This window comes from Neoarius graeffei, chromosome 26, assembly GCF_027579695.1.
Source record: "Neoarius graeffei isolate fNeoGra1 chromosome 26, fNeoGra1.pri, whole genome shotgun sequence".
Lineage (NCBI taxonomy): Eukaryota > Metazoa > Chordata > Actinopteri > Siluriformes > Ariidae > Neoarius > Neoarius graeffei.
Window position 1 is genome coordinate 46,988,519 of NC_083594.1, and position 21,870 is coordinate 47,010,388.

Here is a 21,870-nt window from a genome sequence, read left to right on the forward strand (position 1 = left end):
AAGGTTGCTGTTGAGCAGGCAGCTCCTCAATGCAGACTGAAGCTCCAGCGGCAGCTAGCTGCATTTTTATGCGATTCGGTGGTGTTCTTAATTACTTCCGGACTCATTCGAGGGCCAATCAAGATGTTCCAACTGCATTCGAGATGTATTCGGGTGACAATAGAAATATACAGACGGCATTTGAAGTGCATTCCAGCTGAACGATTTTAATATCGAAATAGATTCCGGCAGCAATCGAGATGCACTCGAGGTGCATTCTGGCTCATTTGAGGCACATTCAGGACATTCTGGCAGGATTTGAAGTGACTTGCCATTTCGATTTTTCCCTCGAACATGATCAGAATGTTTGGAATGCCATAAGAATATTTAGAATGCAGTTAGAATACACTTCGAATGCTGTTCAATATTTCTCCTCTTCGAATGCACCTCGAATGTTTTGAGCATGAGCAAAACATTCGGGCTGGCCACAAGAACGGGCCTGAATGTTTGGAATGCACTCAGAATGCAGTCAGAATTTTTAGAATGCACTTTGAATATCCCAGAATATACGAAAAAGTTTAATTCCGACAGCATTCCGGCTCATTCCGCCTCTAGTGTGACTGACCCCAAAAGCGGCAAAGATTTGTGCTTTAAAAAAAAAAAAAAGGATGCTCATTAGAGTAGACTTTTAGCAGGTATTGGGGAGATGAGAACATTGTCCATGGCCTCTTTCTTCTGTCCCCACTTGCCTTAAATCCTAGGTCACATCCGGACGTACGATCTTTTGGTCGTGCGATTTTTGGCGTTTCCCAAATCGCTGCGGGTTTTTTTGTTCATGGAGAAAGACGCACGTTGGCTGTAAGCTTGTCTTGCAACCTGAAAAAAATGTAAGCGCTCGTAGAGTTTGTTTGACATGCAGCGGTCTCAAAAGTAGCCGGTCACCGGCAGCAAATCGCCGGCTATGGCTTGTTATGCCGCCGGCTATTGTCAGTCGAGTCACAAAATTTAATATTAAATATTTCTGACAGCAAAAAAAAAAGTTGTGAATGTAACTTACATCCACTATGTCATGTATGTCCGTTGCCGCGTCAACTGTGTTTACATCCTCGACATGAGTGCAGCCATTACTGCCGCCTGTGTTGCCAGATTGTGTTTACATCTTCGACATGAGTTCAGCCATTACTGCCCGTGTTGCCAGATTGCGCGTTTTCCCGCCCAATCTGGGCGGTTTTAAGTGCATTTTGGCGGGTTTTGAACATATTTTGGGCTGTAAAACGTCAGCAGTATCTGGCAACATATTTTTTTTACTTAATACAAGAAATTAATGGATGCCAACGTTTTTGCCAAAATGGTATTTTATTATCCATTGTTTAGGCAGCTTCAGCATCATACTGTGAGATTCTGTTCAAATTGTTTTTTTTTCTTCTATGAAGCCTGAGCCATTTATTTTATTAGTTTATAATTATTGTTTAATTTAGTCTTCAGGAGAGACTGCCTGCACACAGTACTAGTATTAATAGTTTTTTTTTCTTACATGAAAGCTGAGGCATTTATATTTTAAGGTAACTTCATGTTGTGCTGTGAAGTTCTCTGCACTTTAACTTTTGAACCAACAGGAGCATTTGGATAAGTAAAGCCTATTTTTCTGCATTTTTGTAGTCCTGGTAATCTTTTATATTGGTAAAGTTGTTTATAGGACCATTTCTCAGTGTCTGTTTTTTTAATCAATAGTTTTTCAGTAATAACTTAATATTTAACATAATCACTCAATTTTAAACAACCCCCATGCCTCCCCCATGGCTTGCCCCCATAGTCTCCAAAATTTCTGTGGGAAACACTGGCGTGCATAACAACGCTAATCAAGCTTAAGCTAGACGACCCGCCTCAAATACCCGTCCAGGGTAAATGTTATCCCAATTTTAGATAGCCTGTTCCAAACCATCCTGCCCCATGAAAAATTCGTACTTGCATCCATCCATCCATCCATCTATCTATCCCTGCACGCTTTGCGTGCATTATGTCTGCCGCTGGCAGACATTTTACCATTTTGCACCCTGCTGTAAATTATTTGTACCCTGCTATTCTCCCAAACTTTGAAGCCCCTGACATGACAAAGAACCTCTGCGGCCGGTCTGCAGCCAGTCTACGGCTCGAAAATCAGCACGTCGCACGCTGTGTGTTTCTTGCGTTTTTTGCACGTAGACCGGCCATAGGAGCAAGTATGGCCAGTTGTGACCGAGGCTTAAGAGGAATATTCAAAGTATTCAATCAGAAGAGAGATTTTAAAGTCCTGATTCAAGTTCAACTTAAAAATTTACTCTTTTTTTTTCTTCCGTTACACAAATTGGTCTCTTTATATAAATAAGGGACAGTAGTTTAATTGACCAACACAACCTTAAACAGACCCAGACAGCGCACTGCTGCCGTTTTTTCCGTTCTGATTGAGTTTCAGAATTGGTTCCACTTTACCCTGCTCACACACAAGAGATTTCTGTCCCAATTTATCATAAGCACTCTGCTGAAATGAGTGGCCCAGCTTTGTGCATCACTAACACAGGAGGGACTCTATTAATACGACTGCGCGTGTACCCAAGGTCAGCGAGCCTCATCAAACTTCTTCACAGTTACTGAGAAATGTTGATGTGGTTATGAGAAATATCCTAGACTTCGTGCGGCTTAAATAGATGCGAGACAAACAGAAACTGCACTCGGTGAGCAAACAGAACTCTTTATGAGTTCTAGCTGCTCTCTATTTTAAGACACAGATGAGAACAATTGAAACTTATCAAGATGGAGAGGATAGAAAGAGAGAAATATTACATCCATCTTTTTCAAACATCCATTCAATTGGAAGATGGTGAGTTTTATCCAAAGTGATTTAGTGGTGAAGCAGAATCCAGTCCAGGATTATAGGGTAACGAAGCTCAAGAGCTGAACTAGTGTTTGAATTCGAAAGAGGCTCACGGAGATCCCATATGGGGACTTTATTTCGCCAAAAGGTAGTGGGACATCATCTCTTTGCCTTTTATACCTTTTACAAATGGACAAAGATTTGGACAAAAAACCCAAGTTAAATATTTTTAGTGTGTAAATTTAGGGTTTAAATTTAATTAAAAAATAAATAAATAAATAAATAAATAAAATAATAATAATAATGTCTCTCTCTCTCACACACACACACCGACTCGTCTCATTATCCTTCTGAGGGCCTTCCATTGACAATTATTAATGCAGTTAATTAATGCTGTGCCTGAACTGTAACCTAACTCTAACCTTCACCTCAGGAATGAAAATGAATTTTTTTTTGGCTCTTTTATTCTATTTGATTAAAAACACAACAAACTTGCGTCCCTACAAGGTCGAAGATATCAGATTTTACTACCTTGTGGGGACATTTGGTCATCGGTAGTTTATAAAAAGCATGCACACACACACTTCCAAGTGAAAATGCTTCTATTTTTCATTCTTTGCATTTAATACAACAGTTTTCATTAAATTATTTTACTGACGACTTGAGTGAAGTAATTTTTTTTAAATCTAAATTGTATGCTTTGGAAACATTTAAAAATATTTCAATTCAAATGGATTTTACTTGAGTATGTCAATAATAATAGAGTTTATACACTTTAAAAGGTCAACATCTCTTATTTCCATGTATTTTCGCTCCATTTTCAGTGCTATAATACTGCTGGATTTTGGAAACAATCGTATTTCTCGATGGCAGCTTATAAATCGTGTCAGAGGATGCAATCTGGAAAGCCTCCATTAACTCCCTGTCCTCAACCACTGAAATTGGCCTGGAGTCCAGTGCAATTCATTCAGCTATTGAGTTGGTTAATCTGGTCACAGGTAGACTACTCAGCTTGTGTTTGAACGCATGTTCGAGTGTGGTTTGATGAGACTGGCTGCTCACGGTAGCAACAGGGGCTAAGCTAGGTCTGACCTCCGAGCTTGTTGCTAAGTGCTTCGAGCTGAGGTAATATTTCAGGCTTGAACAACTCCAATGGTGCAAAAATTTTTCAGTGCAGAAAATGCACAGAACGGTTCAACAGTTCCATTTGGGCGTTTGGAAATGTAAATTTTACATTCACTGGGCCAAACAGGATGGCATGGTGGTGCAACGGTTAGCACAGTCGCATCACAGCAAGAAGGTTCTGGAACCTCGTAGCTGACTGGGGCCTTTTTGTGTGGAGTTTGCATGTTCTCCTCGTGCCTGCATGGGTTTCCTCCAGATGCTCTGGCTATGCAGCACATATGCAAAAAGCTGCAATGCACAGTGTGTTCTGAAACCTTTCGATCATTAACTTTTCAGTAATTTGTACAACAGTAGCTCTTCTGTGGGGTTAGATCAGACAGGATAGCCTTGGTTCACCGACACGCATCAGTGAGCCTTGGGCACCCATGACCCTGTCACCGTTATCCTTCCTTAAGCCTAGGTCACAACCGGATGTACGATTTTTTGGCCGTGCGATTTTTGGCGTTTCCCAAATCGCCGTGTTTCTTTTGTTCGTGGAGAAAGACTCACGTTGGCCGTAAGTTTGTCTTGCAACCTGAAAAAAACGTAAGCGCCCGTAGAGTTTGTTTGACATGACAAAGAACCTCTGCGGCTGGTCTGCGGCCAGTCTACGGCTCGAAAATCAGCACGTCGCACGCGCGCCCTCCGTGTGTTTCTTGCACGTAGACCGGCTGTAGGAGCACGTACGGCCGGTTGTGACCGAGGCTTTAGACCACTTTCAGTAGGTACCAACAACTGCATACCAGGAACACCCCACAAGATCTTCTGTTTTGGAGATGCTCAGACCCAGTCATCCAGCCATCACAATTTGGCCCTTGTCAAAGTCGCTCAGATTCTTACACTTACCCATTTTTCCTGCTTCCACATCAACTTTGATGTGACTGTTCACTTGGTGCCTGATGTATCCCACCCCTTGACAGGTGCCATTGTAATGAAATAGTCAATGTTATTCACAGCTAGAAGCGCTCAAAGGATAACACTAATGTCCATATTTTTGGCCTGCAAATCTGCTTGCAGAAAAATATGGACATTACAGCGTTGTCCTTTGAGAGCTTTTAGCTGAGGCAGATGATGTTTCTGATGCTAGGCGGTTAATAGGTTGGTATGCAAATTTAAAAAAAAAAAAAAAAGGCACTGTATTTACATTAAGTAAATATGGCCATCAGATGTCCATTCTACTTGAATTTATCCTTGATTTTTCAATATACAGTTAGGTCCATAAATATTTGGACAGAGACAACATTTTTCTAATTTTGGTTCTGTACATTACCACAATTAATTTTGAACAAAACAATTCAGATGCAGTTGAATTTCAGACTTTCAGCTTTAATTCAGTGGGTTGAACAAAATAATTGCATAAAAATGTGAGGAACTGAAGCATTTTTTAAACACAATCCCTTCATTTCAGGGGCTCAAAAGTAACTGGACAAATTAAATAATTGTAAATAAAATGTTCATTTCTAATACTTGGTTGAAAACCCTTTGTTGGCAATGACTGCCTGAAGTCTTGAACTCATGGACATCACCAGACGCTGTGTTTCCTCCTTTTTAATGCTGTGCCAGGCCTTTACTGCAGCGGTTTTCAGTTGCTGTTTGTTTGTGGGCCTTTCTGTCTGAAGTTCAGTCTTTAACAAGTGAAATGCATGCTCAATTGGGTTGAGATCAGGTGACTGGCTTGGCCATTCAAGAATATTCCACTTCTTTGCTTTAATAAACTCCTGGGTTGCTTTGGCTTTATGTTTTGGGTCATTGTCCATCTGTATTATGAAACGCCGACCAATCAGTTTGGCTGGATTTGAGCACACAGTATGTCTCTGAATACCTCAGAATTCATCCGGCTGCTTCTGTCCTGTGTCACATCATCAATAAACACTAGTGACCCAGTGCCACTGGCAGTCATGCATGCCCAAGCCTCCGCCGTGTTTTACAGATGATGTGGTATGCTTCGGATCATGAGCTGTACCACGCCTTCGCCATACTTTTTTCTTTCCATCATTCTGGTAGAGGTTGATCTTGGTTTCATCTGTCCAAAGAATGTTCTTCCAGAACTGTGCTGGCTTTTTTTAGATGTTTTTTAGCAAAGTCCAATCTAGCCTTTTTATTCTTGAGGCTTATGAGTGGCTTGCACCGTGCAGTGAACCCTCTGTATTTACTTTCATGCAGTCTTCTCTTTATGGTAGATTTGGATATTGATACACCTACCTCCTGGAGAGTGTTGTTCACTTGGTTGGCTGTTATGAAGGGGTTTCTCTTCACCATGGAAATTATTCTGCAATCATCCACCACTGTTGTCTTCTGTGAGTGTCCAGGTCTTTTTGCATTGATGAGTTCACCAGTGCTTTCTTTCTTTCTCAGGATGTACCAAACTGTAGATTTTGCCACTCGTAATATTGTAGCAATTTCTCGGATAGGTTTTTTTCTGTTTTCGCAGCTTAAGGATGGCTTGTTTCAACTGCATGGAGAGTTCCTTTGACCGCATGTTTTCTTCACAGCAAAATCTTCCAAATGCAAGCACCACACCTCAAATCAACTCCAGGCCTTTTATCTGCTTAATTGAGAATTACATAACAAAGGAATTGCCCACACCTGCCCATGAAATAGCCTTTGAGTCAATTGTCCAATTACTTTTGGTCCCTTTAAAAACAGGGTGGCACATGTTAAGGAGCTGAAACTCCTAAACTCTTCATCCAATTTTAATGTGGATACCTTCAAATGAAAGCTGAAAGTCTGGACTTTATGTCCATGTCCATTATATAACTATAACTTGAATATGTTTCAGTAAACAGGTAAAAAAACAAAATTTGTGTCAGTGTCCAAATATATATGGACCTAACTGTATATTGTGGTGCCTTGGTGAGAGTTTGAAGAAAACTAGAGGCACATTGGCTGGTACTGGAGTATCTTGGCACACTTAAGAGCCCTTAGATTTCAAATACTGGTCCCCAAAGTTTCTCTTTAGCAGTCTTGGGGTTTCAACTTATAACCTTCTGGTTCACTGAGCTACTGCTGCCTCCCACACTTTTCACCAGTGTAAGCTGTGCTGTGTCATTTGGAGATGACGAGATGCCAGAGTGTGCTCTCTCTCTCTCACACACACACTTTGGCTGGGAAAAACCAACAGTGCTCATTCTTCTTGTATTCAGTAGTGTTAAACTTCAGATAATGTGCAATAATGTGTGGGAACATTCCTATCCATGGAATTTTGTTACTCCAGCTCCTCTTAGCCAACAGTCAGAGTCAGAATTCTAAGCCTTAGGTTTTAAAGTGAGGCTTTAAGAAGTAATCCTTGCTTGATGGACAAATTTCCTCAATTCTCCAACATGAACTGTTTGTTTCATTTGTGCTTATAACCTTATACCGTACACACACATGCTTTTTGAATATGTCAAGTTCTGCATTTGGTAAGGTTTAAGACTGGTGGGTTGTTTTTTTTTCCTCCCTGCAGGTGTTTTCTTCTGTGGACCAAATCCAGTTCTGAAAATACACTCAGGTGAACGTTATATATATAGTGGAGTGTATCTCCATTATTCATAAGAGAACTCCAGGCCATTTGTCTTACTCTGCATAGATTATGTTGAGGAGCCGTACAAAAGAGCGGAAGGAGTGTGTGTAAGCGGAGTGTAATGATGCATGGCTGTAGCTGGAATCTGGGTGGAGAGTCAGATGTTGATGAAGTTGTGTGGGTTTGTGTGTGTTGGTGAAAAGACAGCCGTCAACGATAGTAAACATACAAACACACACCTTTAACCCACTTTCACTTCACATCTCTGCTCTATATTATTAGTCACAGCTAACAGATTAGAGAAAGAGAAATACACACACACGGAACAGAGTATAACTTGCCAGTTTTGCCTGTGTTCTTCATTGAAGTCTTGTTCGACGATTCTGCTTCAAAGCCATCCAGGAGGAGCTCTTGGTACTCCGGCGAGACCTTGGTATCCTGGTCTGCTATATTGATTGGCGATTGGTCCCTCTCTTGGCACTCCGGATAGGCCGACGCCCATCCCGTCTCTGGTCCATATGCCCCTAAATGAGAAGGCAGACAGAAAATCAATCACTTGTCTTGTCATATATATCTCACATCTCAAAAACATCATAAATAAATAAATAAATAAATAAATAAATTGGGGGGGGGGTTCAACGTTTGGTGCTCAAAAACCGAAGACAAAATGGGAGTATATTCCTCTGTCTGTCTGTCTTCACTCTGCCTCAAAGACCTACAGGGCTCGAAATATATCGATTGAGCCATCACGTCAAATTCGAGACAATTCAATCAGAAACCTGCGCATTATACCGTCTTTTTACCATTCATGACAACCTGCCAACGTATTCTGACAGTTCTATAATCCCAAGAGAGTGTGTATGTCTGTGTGTGAGAAATCTCTGCCATTGTATTTTAGAAACCCTAAAATGTGCTTATCTGAAAATGTCTCCATTCCTTTACTTTAAATACATAGCATCAAAAAAAAAAAAAAAAAGTTAAATTCACAATCTCAGAATGAGGTCTGTGATCTATGTGGCGACTTCATTTTTAAAGCTGTTCTTGTTGTGGTGATCTTGACTGTACTATCATTATAGAGCTAATTCAATTGAATTGGAGCAAGTATAATTTAATATAACTGGTTTGCTGTTAGAAGGAAATCAAATCAATGACACGGATACCACAGCGATTTTCCAATGATTAGCACAGTTTTGACAGTTTTTAAAAAACTGATTTACTAAAGAATGTACTTTTTATCCATTAAGTTACCTTTGATGCTGCGGAACATCTGCCAAAACAAGTTATAACTTATGTTATAGCAGCTCACTATAAGCTACTCTCCCCCCCCCATCTTGAAATTAAAAGGATAGCAAAAACACTGCGGCTCATTTTACCAACAAATTGTAAAGCCCTCTGTCCTGTGCTTGAAATTTTGGCTGTTAAAAAGCAACAACACTTGAGACTCCTTCCATAAATTTAAGCCGGTTTTTGAAATGAAAAACACCACCATATGACCGATCAGTATCAAGCGTTCAACAATGCTGTTGATATAACATGATACAAACGAGAAGGGCACTCGAAGAGCGCAGAAGGCCAAATGCCATATCTCATAACGAAACGAAAGTGAAACTAAATTCGTGGATCCGCCCCGTGACTCAAGTCTGCTGCGAAATGTAATAGGCTCTCCCTTGGCCCATTACACCAAATTTTATGTAAATTGGGTTGGTGGGTTTTGTGCAATTCTGTTGAAAGGCAGACAAACAAACCGCACTGAAAACAAACTTCTTGCCAGAGATAAATACATCTAAATTATGAACACAATATGACTGGTTGTGGATGAAAAAGATCAGGTATAAAAAGCTCCAATAAATAAATCTGGTGTTGTAGCCTAATGTGGCGGTTATTTGAATAGTTTATGGTCTGTCCGGAGTCTGTGGAAAGTTTTATTTTTCTACCTGAATACCTCTGCTAAAATTAAAAATAAAGTCTGCTTGAAAACAGATTACGTCATACACACAGAGGTCATGGCCTGACTTTGGAAACACCGGAGTCACCTTCACTTCATACAAACACACTGAACAGGCAGTGAACCCCAGAGTGTAACAGAACTCGCCCTGTTCGTCTGCTTCCCTCGAAAGTGCAAGCTTAATTGAAAGCAATCCTCAGCTCTCTAGCCTTTAAGATGAATTTGTCTGCAATTATCCGAGCCTCCCGCGCATCCGGGCCAAGCCCTAATGCTGCCTTCATCGAATTAGGAGCTGTCTCTCGTCTCCTTTCGGCCCGGATATAGCCATGGGTGTATCGATTGGACGGGTCCGGGTTAGATCTGGAGAGAATGGGAGCTCTGAACCGAGGCAGGCCGAGTGTGTAATGAATGCGCTGAGGAGCTGTGTGCTAAAAGATCGCTCCCTGCGTTAATGCTCCTGTAACACAGTTAGAGAAAATGCAATGCAAACCCAATCTGGACTGTAATCGAGAGAGAGAGAGAGAGAGAGAGAGAGAGAGAGAGAGAGAGAGAGAGAGAGCACTCAGGAGACGAGACAGAATTAATGGGAGAGACAAAAGCCATCAGGTGTCCCATCAAAAAGTTAGTCCTCTCTCTCCTTCTCCTGCACATCTGATCTGAAACAATAGGAGCAGAGCACATCTCAAAAGCAGTGGCATTTTACTCAGTGTCTCATCGAACATTTCCGCTCACAGGGCCCTCAGAGGCATTCGCAAACATGCGGCAGCAGGGAGGAAATGAACTTTACAGATATAATGCTCCAACACAGAAGTGAATAATGTCAAGGAATACACAATGTTTACCGATCCACTTTCGAAAAAGTCTTTCTACTACCTCTCTAAACTTTGAACAGTTTACTCTAACCAGTTAAAAAGCTGAAATACGCTGCATTGTAAGTTTAGTCGTGAAATGTAGCTGAGGAACGGCAATTACAATTTTCCAGAAAGATTTTTTTTCGGATTCTGACTGCACCTTTATTAAAGGAATACGCCACCCCCAGGTGAAATTGAGTCAGTCCCTGCAGTCCCTAGAGTTGGATGAGTGAGCCAAAGCGTTTTGTAGCCGACCCAGCCATTGTCCTGATATGGAAACGTCCCGGTTAGCTTTAGCTTAGCGTAGTCGCTGTAATCCGGCGTGTCCAGCTAGCATTGTCGTTGCAAAAGTGAATCAAATAACTCAAGATTTTTTATAATTATTTCTCATGACCTGTACAGTCACATCGAGTACACATATCAATGCAAATTAACACGAAGGGATTTACTAGACCAATCTATATCTGGAACTATTTTTGGCCACAGCACAGGCAAAGCACCGCTGCAGGTGCAAAGACACCACAGCAGCACCTGAAAACCCTGGTAACACTGGTGTATTGACGGAAGTTGTGGTGCTGCGTGGTGTCTTTGCGCCTGCAGCGGTGCTTTGCCTGTGCTGTGGCCGAAAATAGTTCCAGATATAAATTGGTCTAGTAAATCCCTTCGTGTTAATTTGCATTGATATGTGTACTCGATGTGAATGTACAGGTCATGAGAAATAATTATAAAAAATCTTGAGTTATTTGATTCACTTTTGCAACGACAATGCTATCTGGACACGCCGGATTACAGCGACTACGCTAAGCTAAAGCTAACCGGGACGTTTCCAGATCAGGACAATGGCTGGGTCGGCTACAAAACGCTTTGGCTCACTCATCCAACTCTAGGGACTGCAGGGACTGACTCAATTTCACTTGGGGGTGGCGTACTCCTTTAACTACATGAACCATCTGATTTTAAAGTGCATATCACGGGTAAATTCAGGCGCAAGATCAATGTAATTCTCCTCTTTTATATTAAACTTTGGTCAAATATCTGTAACATTCTGCATTCTCTGCAATTTCTTTATTACCTTGCGCAATACCAGAAAAATTCAGTTGAATTCAAGCCATTTGAGGCGAATTGGTCCGCCTATGAAAAAAACTTGGCATTTGGATTTCCTGGGAAACATTGATTTTCATGACGTCATCTGCGGGACGCCTCCTTCTGAATCCTATGTCAGCGTTGGTTTGTTTATGAGAAAACGACCCGGTGGTTTTCTGCAAATTTCAACGTTATCGCCTAATTATTAAAATGGTTAACAGATGTATCGTAGGAGGGTGTAGCAACACCAATCTTGATGGGATTAGTACTCATCGTTTCCCAAAAGACCGGACAATGAGAGAGAAATGGGAGCGCTTGGTCTACACAGGCTGTGCACTGAAACCGTGCAAAGCTCTCGCACTGCTGGCGCTTCCGCAGGTAACGTCACGAATCTGGCTCCAGACTCCCTTGGGATTTTTCCAGACGCGTTTTATTATTTTCTTTTTTTCCGCTGTAGACAGATGGCCTTGTGCAAAATTACCCTTCTGGATGAGTGCGTAAAGGGACATACTTTCATATAAAAAAAAACCCGAAATTGATCCAGAATATGCACTTTAAAGCTAGACGGCCTTTGGATTTCATAAACTCGGTGAAGTTTAGTTCCCACTGAAATTTGGTCATTATGATGCATGTTTATTTCTGTAATATCTCAGAAAATATCAGGGCATTCTGTGGCTGGGAAGTCATTTAATTTAAGGTGATTCCTGAGCAAATAATATGCATGAAATCGCTTGCGTTGCGCAATCAAGCACACAGAGGAAGTCCGTGTGCGCATGCGCAGGTTTACCACCTTCTTCTTCTTTTGGGTTTTACGGCAGCTGGCATCCAGTGTTGCATTACTGCCATCTACAGGTTTACCTTTGACCATGCATGGACAGTTACATGATTCTGTCGCTAAACGAACAGCTGATCACACCGAGGTGCTCGCTGCCCGCCGATACTTATTAGTTTGGTCCTGCGTTTCCTTTCCTTCGTATATAACATAACGTCTTTTCTTCTCGCTTTCTTTCCGTTACTGTAGTCGGTCTTTCACGTTTCATTCACACACTCACACCCTCCATTTTTCTCTCCTGTTTCAAATTTGTATCCCACAATGCCTTGCACGAACAGGGGAAGCCCACCATGTGATGCATGACGTAGTATCTTGAATTGGGTCATGGTGAAGCAGGAAAAAATAGCAGAGAATTTCAGGCCATGTGGCTCTAAATTCATTAATTGTTCTATTTTAAAAAAAAAAGAATAAAATTGGAAGTCTGCGATTGAAATTCAGTCGCTTTCGGTCCACTAAACAAAAATAATTGGGTGTTGGGAAAGTTCTTTTTATGACCTACACTTGAAAAATCTGAAAGGCAGTCTAGCTTTAAAAGGTCATTTTATATAGAAACTAAATTTAATAAAGACAGCTCCTATGAAGGTAGGTATTGTTGAAATTTAGATGGGCATTAATCTTCTAAGTTTTGTCAAGATTTTATATTCTATTAAGATTCCTGAGCCAAGGCTGATGCTAATGTTTATATATACACGAGGTTAAGTCAAATGAAAACCTTAACTTCTTTATCGTTTAATGTAAATACGTGTTACAAAATCATTTTTCAAAACAATCCTCATTTTGTTTAAAAAAAAAGTCTCTCTCTCTCTAGTTTACAGTATGTTGCAATTCATTTGCCTCACTGTCCTACTGAAATACAACCCTTTCTTTAACATACGTAAAAAGGTTTGCGGCAATCATTTACACTGCAAACTTAACATCGAGGAGAAAACAAGACCTCCTGAGTCCTCAGCTTCACTCGTGTTCTCACAGCATTGCAGGATCCTTCACCCACTGTCTCCTACTAAAAAATACAAAAATCAGCAAGTCCAATCATGCCCTCACTTGAATATGTGAGGATCGAAGGAGAAAAGTACTTTCGTAGCCATCTGCTTGTTTTCATGCATTTTGCACGGCCGGCTCTGTGCAAATCTCCGGAGAGCCCATGTTTTTTAACACAGCAAATACTAACAGTGCAAACGTGAAACACCTTCATGGCGTGCTTGTGCCTGAGGGATAATCTACTACTCTCTCAATTAGTGGCATTCTCTCAGCTGCACATATGCTGGTGACCCTGAAGCTGCCCCCAATCGACAGGAAAGAGGGAGAGGCCACGGTGCAATTTGCAACAGCGGTAAGCAGCTGTTCATGTGAAAGTTTCTCTACAGAGCACTTCGGAGGCGACGTGTGATCAAGGTGGATATTTTCAGTACAAAGAAGTTTTGGTAATGAAAAAGGAAGGAAAGAAGGAAGAATGGATGGGGGATAAACTGTCAGCCTGCGTAATGCGCCATCATTGTTATCATCATCATTATGATTTATCGTCGTTGTTGTTGCTGCTAAATTTAAGACAAATGCTCCTTCCTGCTTCATCTTTCCTGGTGAAAAGCTGAGGAATGTGATGGTGTACCAGTTTCAGATTTTGTCCCTGTTGATGCACTGTAATCTGTGCTTTCCTTTACTCCATTTTGTACCTTACTTTCCATATTTGGTCAGCATTTCTTGTTCTTGCTAATGCTTTCTAGATCCTGATTGATACTTTGCTTCCTATTCTTGGTAAAAGTCTCTCTCTCTCTCTCTCTCTCTCTCTCAAGTTTGGAGAAAATCAGCTATAAACATTGTGATGTAAGGCATGTATTTACAGTAAAATTAGAAATATGTTTTGGGAAAGCTATGGCCTAATGGTTAGAGAAACAGCTTTGGGACCAAAAGGTTGCTGGTTTGATTCCCTGGACTAGCAGGATTGGCTGAAGTGCCCTTGAGCAAGGCACCTAACCCCTAACTGCTCCGGCAAGAGTGGTGGCATACCTTGTGTCTGATTAGCCAAAGAAAAACTGATGTGATTATCAGTTTGGGCATTGAACACAACCAACTGAACTGAAGAAATACGAAATGTTGGCTGTTTTTTTTTTGGACACTCATTTCAAATTGCTAAATCTCAGCATGAACTTTTGCGACACTGGACTCATTTTCTGGACTTAATACTGTTTCGAGTAAAGCCGAGTCCTGGACTGAGTAAGGTTTTCAATCTTGTGCCTAATCCTTGCACTTTTATAGAAACTGACTCTGCCTGCTCATTTTTGAAGCTGGTTCTATCTGTAGCCAAAATACAAATCCCTAAATACAAAACAGTTTTATTCCAAAACTATTAAGAGTTTTTTTTCTTTTTAATAAACGTAGTTAAAGCCAATAAATTTCCTTGCAACATTCAGGCTGCTTACTTTTAAGGTTTAACAAGTTGACGATATCAACTCAAACCATCGGAGTTCAAAGAGCTTTTGCTTGAAGCTTCAATATTGTGGTTTTCACTTTTTTGGTTTCGGAAACATTTCCTCCAAGTCTGAATGCTTTATATAGCTTCTGCTCTCTTTAACAAGCAATTAAATAAAGGATCATTGTGTCATGTTGAAACAGTGTGATCTCCATGCCTTTTACAAACAAACTGACAGATAACAGTGTTAAAGTGCATATTCTGGACCAATTTCGTGTTTTGTTTTTTTTAAATATATGAAAGTCTGTCCCTTTACACACTCATTCAGAAGAGTAATTTCGCACAAGGCCATCTGTCTCTACAGCAGAAAAAAAAAAAAAAAACGCATCTGGAAAAATCCCAAGGGAGTCTGGAGCCAGATTCGTGACGTTACCTGCGGAAGCACCAGCAGGCTGCGAGAGCTTTGCACGGTTTCAGTGCACAGCCTGTGTAGACCAAGCGCTCCCATTTCTCTCTCATTGTCCGGTCTTTTGGGAAATGATGAGTACTAAAGGCCAATTTATGCTGACAACGCAGTCCTCGCAGATGGCGTCTGTGTAGCCCCCCCTTCGCAGATGCTCTGCGTGCACCTCCCAAAAATTATGACCACCGCAGAAGCCTCGCAGACAGCGTCGCAGACAAGAGGGCTCTGATTGGTCCACTCTACATCCGCTGTACACGCACTTCTGCTTCCCTACTTTCCCGGTTTGGTTTGTTTTCACGACCGCCATTTTTAAAAACACGAGCGAAGATGGAGCAGCACGAAGAGCGGTTGATCGAGGAAGTGAGGAAGTACGTACATCTATACGACTCCAGTTCTAGTCATTATAAGTAACCGGAGGATAAACACTCCACTAACCACACCCACCAACTACTCCTAGCGATTTCGCGACTTCACGCCCCCTTGCGTTGTGGCGGTGAATAACATCGCGCACGCCTATTACTCCCCGCTCAACGATAAATTACAACTGTCTGCGAAAAGCTATCTGCGAAAGCCTTGTCGCAAGAGCATGCAGAGGCCCTAATCCCATCAAGATTGGTGTTGCTACACCCTCCTACGATACATCTGTTAACCATTTTAATAATTACACGATAACGTTGAAGAAATTTGCAGAAAACCACCAGGTCGTTTTCTCATAAACAAACCAGCGCTGATGTAGGATTCAGAGGGAGGAGTCCCGCACACGACGTCACAAAAATCAGTGTTTGCCGGGAAATCCAAATGCAAAGTTTTTTCAGACTCGGACCAATTCGCCTCAAATGGCTCGATTTCAACTGAATTTTTCTGGTATTGTAGCCTAGTAAACTAGACCCACCCGCCTAGTGGCCGAAAATATTTTTGCCTTGCGAGTGGGTCTAGCCTCGCACCATATAAACAAAAACACCCCGGGCATCAAATCGTGCCCGCCAATCACAACGCAAGGTTTTTGTTTGGATTCTTTGGGCGGGCTTTTGCAGGAGTGACGACAAGGCTGCATGACGCTGGAGAAAGCACAGCAGGAAAGATGGCTACGGCTAGTGAGCAGTGCTCGTTTGACTCCGCTTTGGAATCAGTTTTAGAAGAATTAGACTTGGAGTTTTCGTTGAAACATGAGCAGGAAGAGGCTCTCCGCTCATTCCTTTTCAAGAAGGACGTTTTCGCTGTTTTGCCGACCGGCTATGGCAAAAGTCTGATCTACCAGCTGGCTCCGCTCGTAGCCAAAAGGATGGGGCTAGTTTGTGCAGTACGAAGAATTAATAAACAGCTTTGAAACATTACTTTTTGATTGTTTCTTATTTTCCCGTTATTTTAAATTTAAGGGAAATTATTTCACCAAACACCACTAAATAAAAACTCTCAAAAACAGTTTAAGCAAACCCTTGAAAAACACTTGAAAAAAATAAGAGTGTATGTTAAGTATGTGGTACAGACTCTAAACTTGTGGTCATTATCTCCAAACTTCTTAATATCTAGAACCTGTTTATTAATTAATACGCATTTTGAAAAATTATTTATTTCAAGGCCTCCCCCACTGCGCGCTCTGACTATGTCACAGTCACTGTTGTGCTGATTGGTCAGAGCGTTGGCCTATACGCACAGAGACAGTTTGAAAGACAGCGGTTTGTTCCTCCCACCCCCGTCGGAAATGTCTACGGATCGAGGCCAGACTAAATATTCACATTTAGTCTGGCTTGCCAGGCTACTGGTATTGCACAAGGTAAAAAAATTGCACAAAATGCAAAAATGTTACAGATATTTGACCAAAGTTTAATATAAAATAGGAGAATTACATTGATCTTGCTCCTGAATTTACCCGTGATATGCATTTTAAGCACAAGACGCAAAATCATATTACTGCTTAAAATACAGTACAGTCTTCGGCTCCCTATTTTTTTTCCCATACAAACTGATTTCTATTTTATGACTTCGACATTATCAAGTCAGTACAAAAACATTTTAGAGTTCCAAACGTTTGTTTTCCAGCACAAAATTAAATGTTACAGGAACAAAAGGAAAAAAAAAAAAGTTTGTATCTTCTATAAGAGAGCACTTTTCAGATGAAAAAATAAAACAATGAAAGCTGCTGGGTTTTGGTGCAAAATGAAGAAGCGAGTGTGACAGTCAAAGTGTCCAGAAGAACTGTGGCTGGTTCTGTAAGATGCTCAGTAAAACCTACAGCTCATTTCCACATAAAACTGCACTCGCTGTACTGGAGGCTATTTAAAAAAAAAAAAACATTTTAAGCAAAGGGTCGTCTCACAGCAAATACTGACTTTGTTTAATTTATTATGGCTTACTGCTTACAATATTTTTTTAAAACGTTGAAACATTTCATTTCATTATTTTTTTAAGCCATTTTTGGTCGACAGCATTTCTTTACATCTGTTGAAGACTTTTGCACAGAACTGTGATTGACAAGAAACTACATCTCAATAATGTGTTAACTTTTTAATGCGTCTTTTAAATGTAAAGCAATTTATAAATACAAATTGTAAATTGATAAACGAGCTGAATGACCATATTTTAAACCACTGGGGTACATGCTGATGGGTGGCACTAAAAATCGAGGTGGGGGGTTCGGGGGGATTCCAGACGACAGCAACGGGCCCTCAAAATGTTTCCGCGTCTATCTGGTGGGCGGAGTAAAAAATAGTGGGTGGAGTAACGTTTCTATAAAAGTCTCAAGATGAGGCACAAGATTGAAAACCTCACTCAGTCCAGCACACAACTTGACTAGAAACACTAATCGTTTTAACTACTTAAAAACAGGAACAGGTGTAGTTGTAACTTCTCAGTACTTCGGTATTAAAACAAGGCATTTTGCAGGATTTTTCAGCTAAAACATGCTACTTTGTTCTCCACACTAAAATAAAGTGTTACACATTAACGAATTAAAAAAAGTGGCATAAAAACTAATCAATGAACAAAGATGCTTCAAGTATACACTTGCGTCCTGCACTTCATTCTTGCACCTGCATGTTCCGGTGATGAGGAAATTCAAAAATCATTCAGCACGTTTAAAATGAAAAGCATGCTGTACACATACACTATGGGGCTATCAGCGACATGGTACTGGAGTCTACAGTCTTGGATTTAAGTTGCTATTTTATTATCTCATCCTTAGCTGGTGATCTTTTGGACAGAATGTTCAGAACTGACCGCTAGCACAGCCGTGCATGTTTACACCTATACACCAGTCTCCAACAAGAAAATACTTTTCAACACTGACACGATGACATTTCTGGAGCGTGATAGTCACTGCAGTGGGGAAAAACTTTACAGCATCATATCTTTAAAAGTTTTTACAGACTTTTTTTTTTTTTGCAGAAGTTAGTGCCAAACATGTTTCATCACTTTCATTGTCAGTCTAATGGGCTCTTTCTGTGAAAGGAACGGTTTCTTGGCTATGCCGAGTATCTGAAATTGCCAGACTCTGTGCTAGCGCTCCAGATTGTGATGCTATCATTTTCTTGACTTGGACTTAACACTTAAGACTCAGACTTTCACTTATACTTTAGGATTTGGATATTTTTCACGCCCTGATGCGTAAATAGAATCGGAAAAATAATAATTGCTTCGACCTTAAATAATGGTCACATCCAGATCCACTACCAATCCAGGAGCCATCTCAAATCCATCATGGATGATATAATGCTCACACTCCCCTCATTTCTAACATACTAGTTTCCTGTTGATTCTCTATCACACTCTCTCTAGTTAAAACTCAACCGTATCCATCCATCAACATCTGTCATCTCGAGTATCTATCAACATCCATTTATCAACTTAAGTAAAGTTTCTCACAGCACGTGTTCGACCCAGACTGCTGTACAGTATACAAGCATAGCAATTAATAAACGAGTAAAATCGAAGTAGTATGGCACGGCTTTCTTCGTAAAATGGTAAAAGGTGGATTCAAGTGCAAAAATTCGCCCGACAGGAACAACCAAGATGGACGAGATGTTGAAGAGAGCCTGAAAATATCAAATGCTGGCCTACATGAGAAAGTGAAGACCCTTCCTATTAAGCTGTTCTGCTGTGAACACCGACTAAGATGCAGTGCACACATCTGCCATATGTGCAACAATGAACTATCGACACAAAATTTCAAAGACTACTGGGTCTAGATGTGCAACAGATTAGGCACACGATGATGGACAAGTCAGGCTTTCTACAACTGCTTGGGAGGATTTTCCCTGCTAAGACAGAAGCACCTTAAAGTGCACATCACGGGTAAATTCAGGAGCAAGATCAATGTAATTCTCCATTTTATACTAAACTTTGGTCAAATATCTGTAACATTCTGCATTTTCTGCAATTTCTTTTTTACCTTGCACAATACCAGAAAAATTCAGTTGAAATCAAGCCATTTGAGGCGAATTGGTCCGCCTCTGAAAAAGCTTTGCATTTGGATTTCCCGGCAAACGTTGATTTTCGCGACGTCACGTGTGGGACGCCTCCTTCTGAATCCTACGTCAGCGCTGGTTTGTTTATGAGAAAACGACCTGGTGGTTTTCTGCAAATTTCTTCAACGTTATCACGTAATTACAACCCCGATTCCAAAAAAGTTGGGACAAAGTACAACTTGTAAATAAAAACGGAATGCAATAATTTACAAATCTCAAAAACTGATATTGTATTCACAATAGAACATAGACAACATATCAAATGTCGAAAGTGAGACATTTTGAAATTTCATGCCAAATATTGGCTCATTTGAAATTTCATGACAGCAACACATCTCAAAAAAGTTGGGACAGGGGCAATAAGAGGCTGGAAAAGTTAAAGGTACAAAAAAGGAACAGTTGGAGGACCAAATTGCAACTCATTAGGTCAATTGGCAATAGGTCATTAACATGACTGGGTATAAAAAGAGCATCTTGGAGTGGCAGCGGCTCTCAGAAGTAAAGATGGGAAGAGGATCACCAATCCCCCTAATTCTGCGCCGACAAATAGTGGACTAATATCAGAAAGGAGTTCGACAGTGTAAAATTGCAAAGGGTTTGAACATATCATCATCTACAGTGCATATCATCATCAAAAGATTCAGAGAATCTGGAAGAATCTCTGTGCGTAAGGGTCAAGGCCGGAAAACCATACCGGGTGCCCGTGATCTTCGGGCCCTTAGACGGCACTGCATCACATACAGGCATGCTTCTCTATTGGAAATCACAAAATGGGCTCAGGAATATTTCCAGAGAACATTATCTGTGAACACAATTCACCGTGCCATCCGCCGTTGCCAGCTAAAACTCTATAGTTCAAAGAAGAAGCCGTATCTAAACATGATCCAGAAGCGCAGACGTCTTCTCTGGGCCAAGGCTCATTTAAAATGGACTGTGGCAAAGTGGAAAACTGTTCTGTGGTCAGACGAATCAAAATTTGAAGTTCTTTATGGAAATCAGGGACGCCATGTCATTCGGACTAAAGAGAAGGACGACCCAAGTTATCATCGGCGCTCAGTTCATAAGCCTGCATCTCTGATGGTATGGGGTTGAATTAGTGCGTGTGGCATGGGCAGCTTACACATCTGGAAAGACACCATCAATGCTGAAAGGTATATCCAGGTTCTAGAGCAACATATGCTCCCATCCAGACGACGTCTCTTTCAGGGAAGACCTTGCATTTTCCAACATGGCAATGCCAAACCACATACTGCATCAATTACAGCATCATGGCTGCGTAGAAGAAGGGTCCGGGTACTGAACTGGCCAGCCTGCAGTCCAGATCTTTCACCCATAGAAAACATTTGGCGCATCATAAAACGGAAGATACGACAAAAAAGACCTAAGACAGTTGAGCAACTAGAATCCTACATTAGACAAGAATGGATTAACATTCCTATCCCTAAACTTGAGCAACTTGTCTCCTCAGTCCCCAGACGTCTACAGACTGTTGTAAAGAGAAAAGGGGATGTCTCACAGTGGTAAACATGGCCTTGTCCCAACTTTTTTGAGATGTGTTGTTGTCATGAAATTTAAAATCGCCTAATTTTTCCCTTTAAATGATACATTTTCTCAGTGTAAACATTTGATATGTCATCTATGTTCTATTCTGAATAAAATATGGAATTTTGAAACTTCCACATCATTGCATTCCATTTTTATTTACATTTTGTACTTTGTCCCAACTTCACGGTGGTGTAGTGGTTAGCGCTGTCGCCTCACAGCAAGAAGGTCCTGGTTCGTGCCCCGTGGCCGGCGAGGGCCTTTCTGTGCGGAGTTTGCATGTTCTCCCCGTGTCCGCGTGGGTTTCCTCCGGGTGCTCCGGTTTCCCCCACAGTCCAGAGACATGCAGGTTAGGTTAACTGGTGACTCTAAATTGACCGTAGGTGTGAATGTGAGTGTGAATGGTTGTCTGTCACTACGTTTACATGCACATAGAGAGAATCGAATTTCTGCCGTTGCTCGACTGAAATCGAAGTTCAAAATGCCATGTATACACCTTAATTCGGCTGAAATTGAACCGAACTTGATTTCTCGGAATCGAGCTACACGACCTAGTTTATGCGATTTCTGCCGAGCTACTTTGTGCGTGTATACCCTATCGAGCTAGTTGTCGAGCTACTTCCGGAAGTGACGAGACCACAAGTGGGAAACACAACAGCCTCGGTCGGCATGACAACAGTAGTAGCGAGCAGCAGAAGAGGTCAAGAGGAACAAACAAAGAAGAGGAAATGGCGATGTAGAGCTCTCTGAAGTGTGGGTGGAGCACAGAGGACGGCAGGACAAAGCTT

At 41.2% G+C, this 21,870-nt stretch overlaps 1 protein-coding gene across 3 annotated transcripts in view; it reads right to left on the reverse strand.

Moving 5' to 3' along the window:
• The window catches only part of ptprga (protein tyrosine phosphatase receptor type Ga), a 468,558-nt gene that overhangs the window by 183,036 nt on the left and 263,652 nt on the right, over positions 1–21,870 (reverse strand). For all 3 annotated transcript variants that reach the window (XM_060909915.1, XM_060909917.1, XM_060909916.1), the window contains one exon: positions 7,838–8,020. In XM_060909915.1, the coding sequence (XP_060765898.1) occupies positions 7,838–8,020 (183 nt within the window). The remainder of the gene's footprint in view (positions 1–7,837; positions 8,021–21,870) is intronic.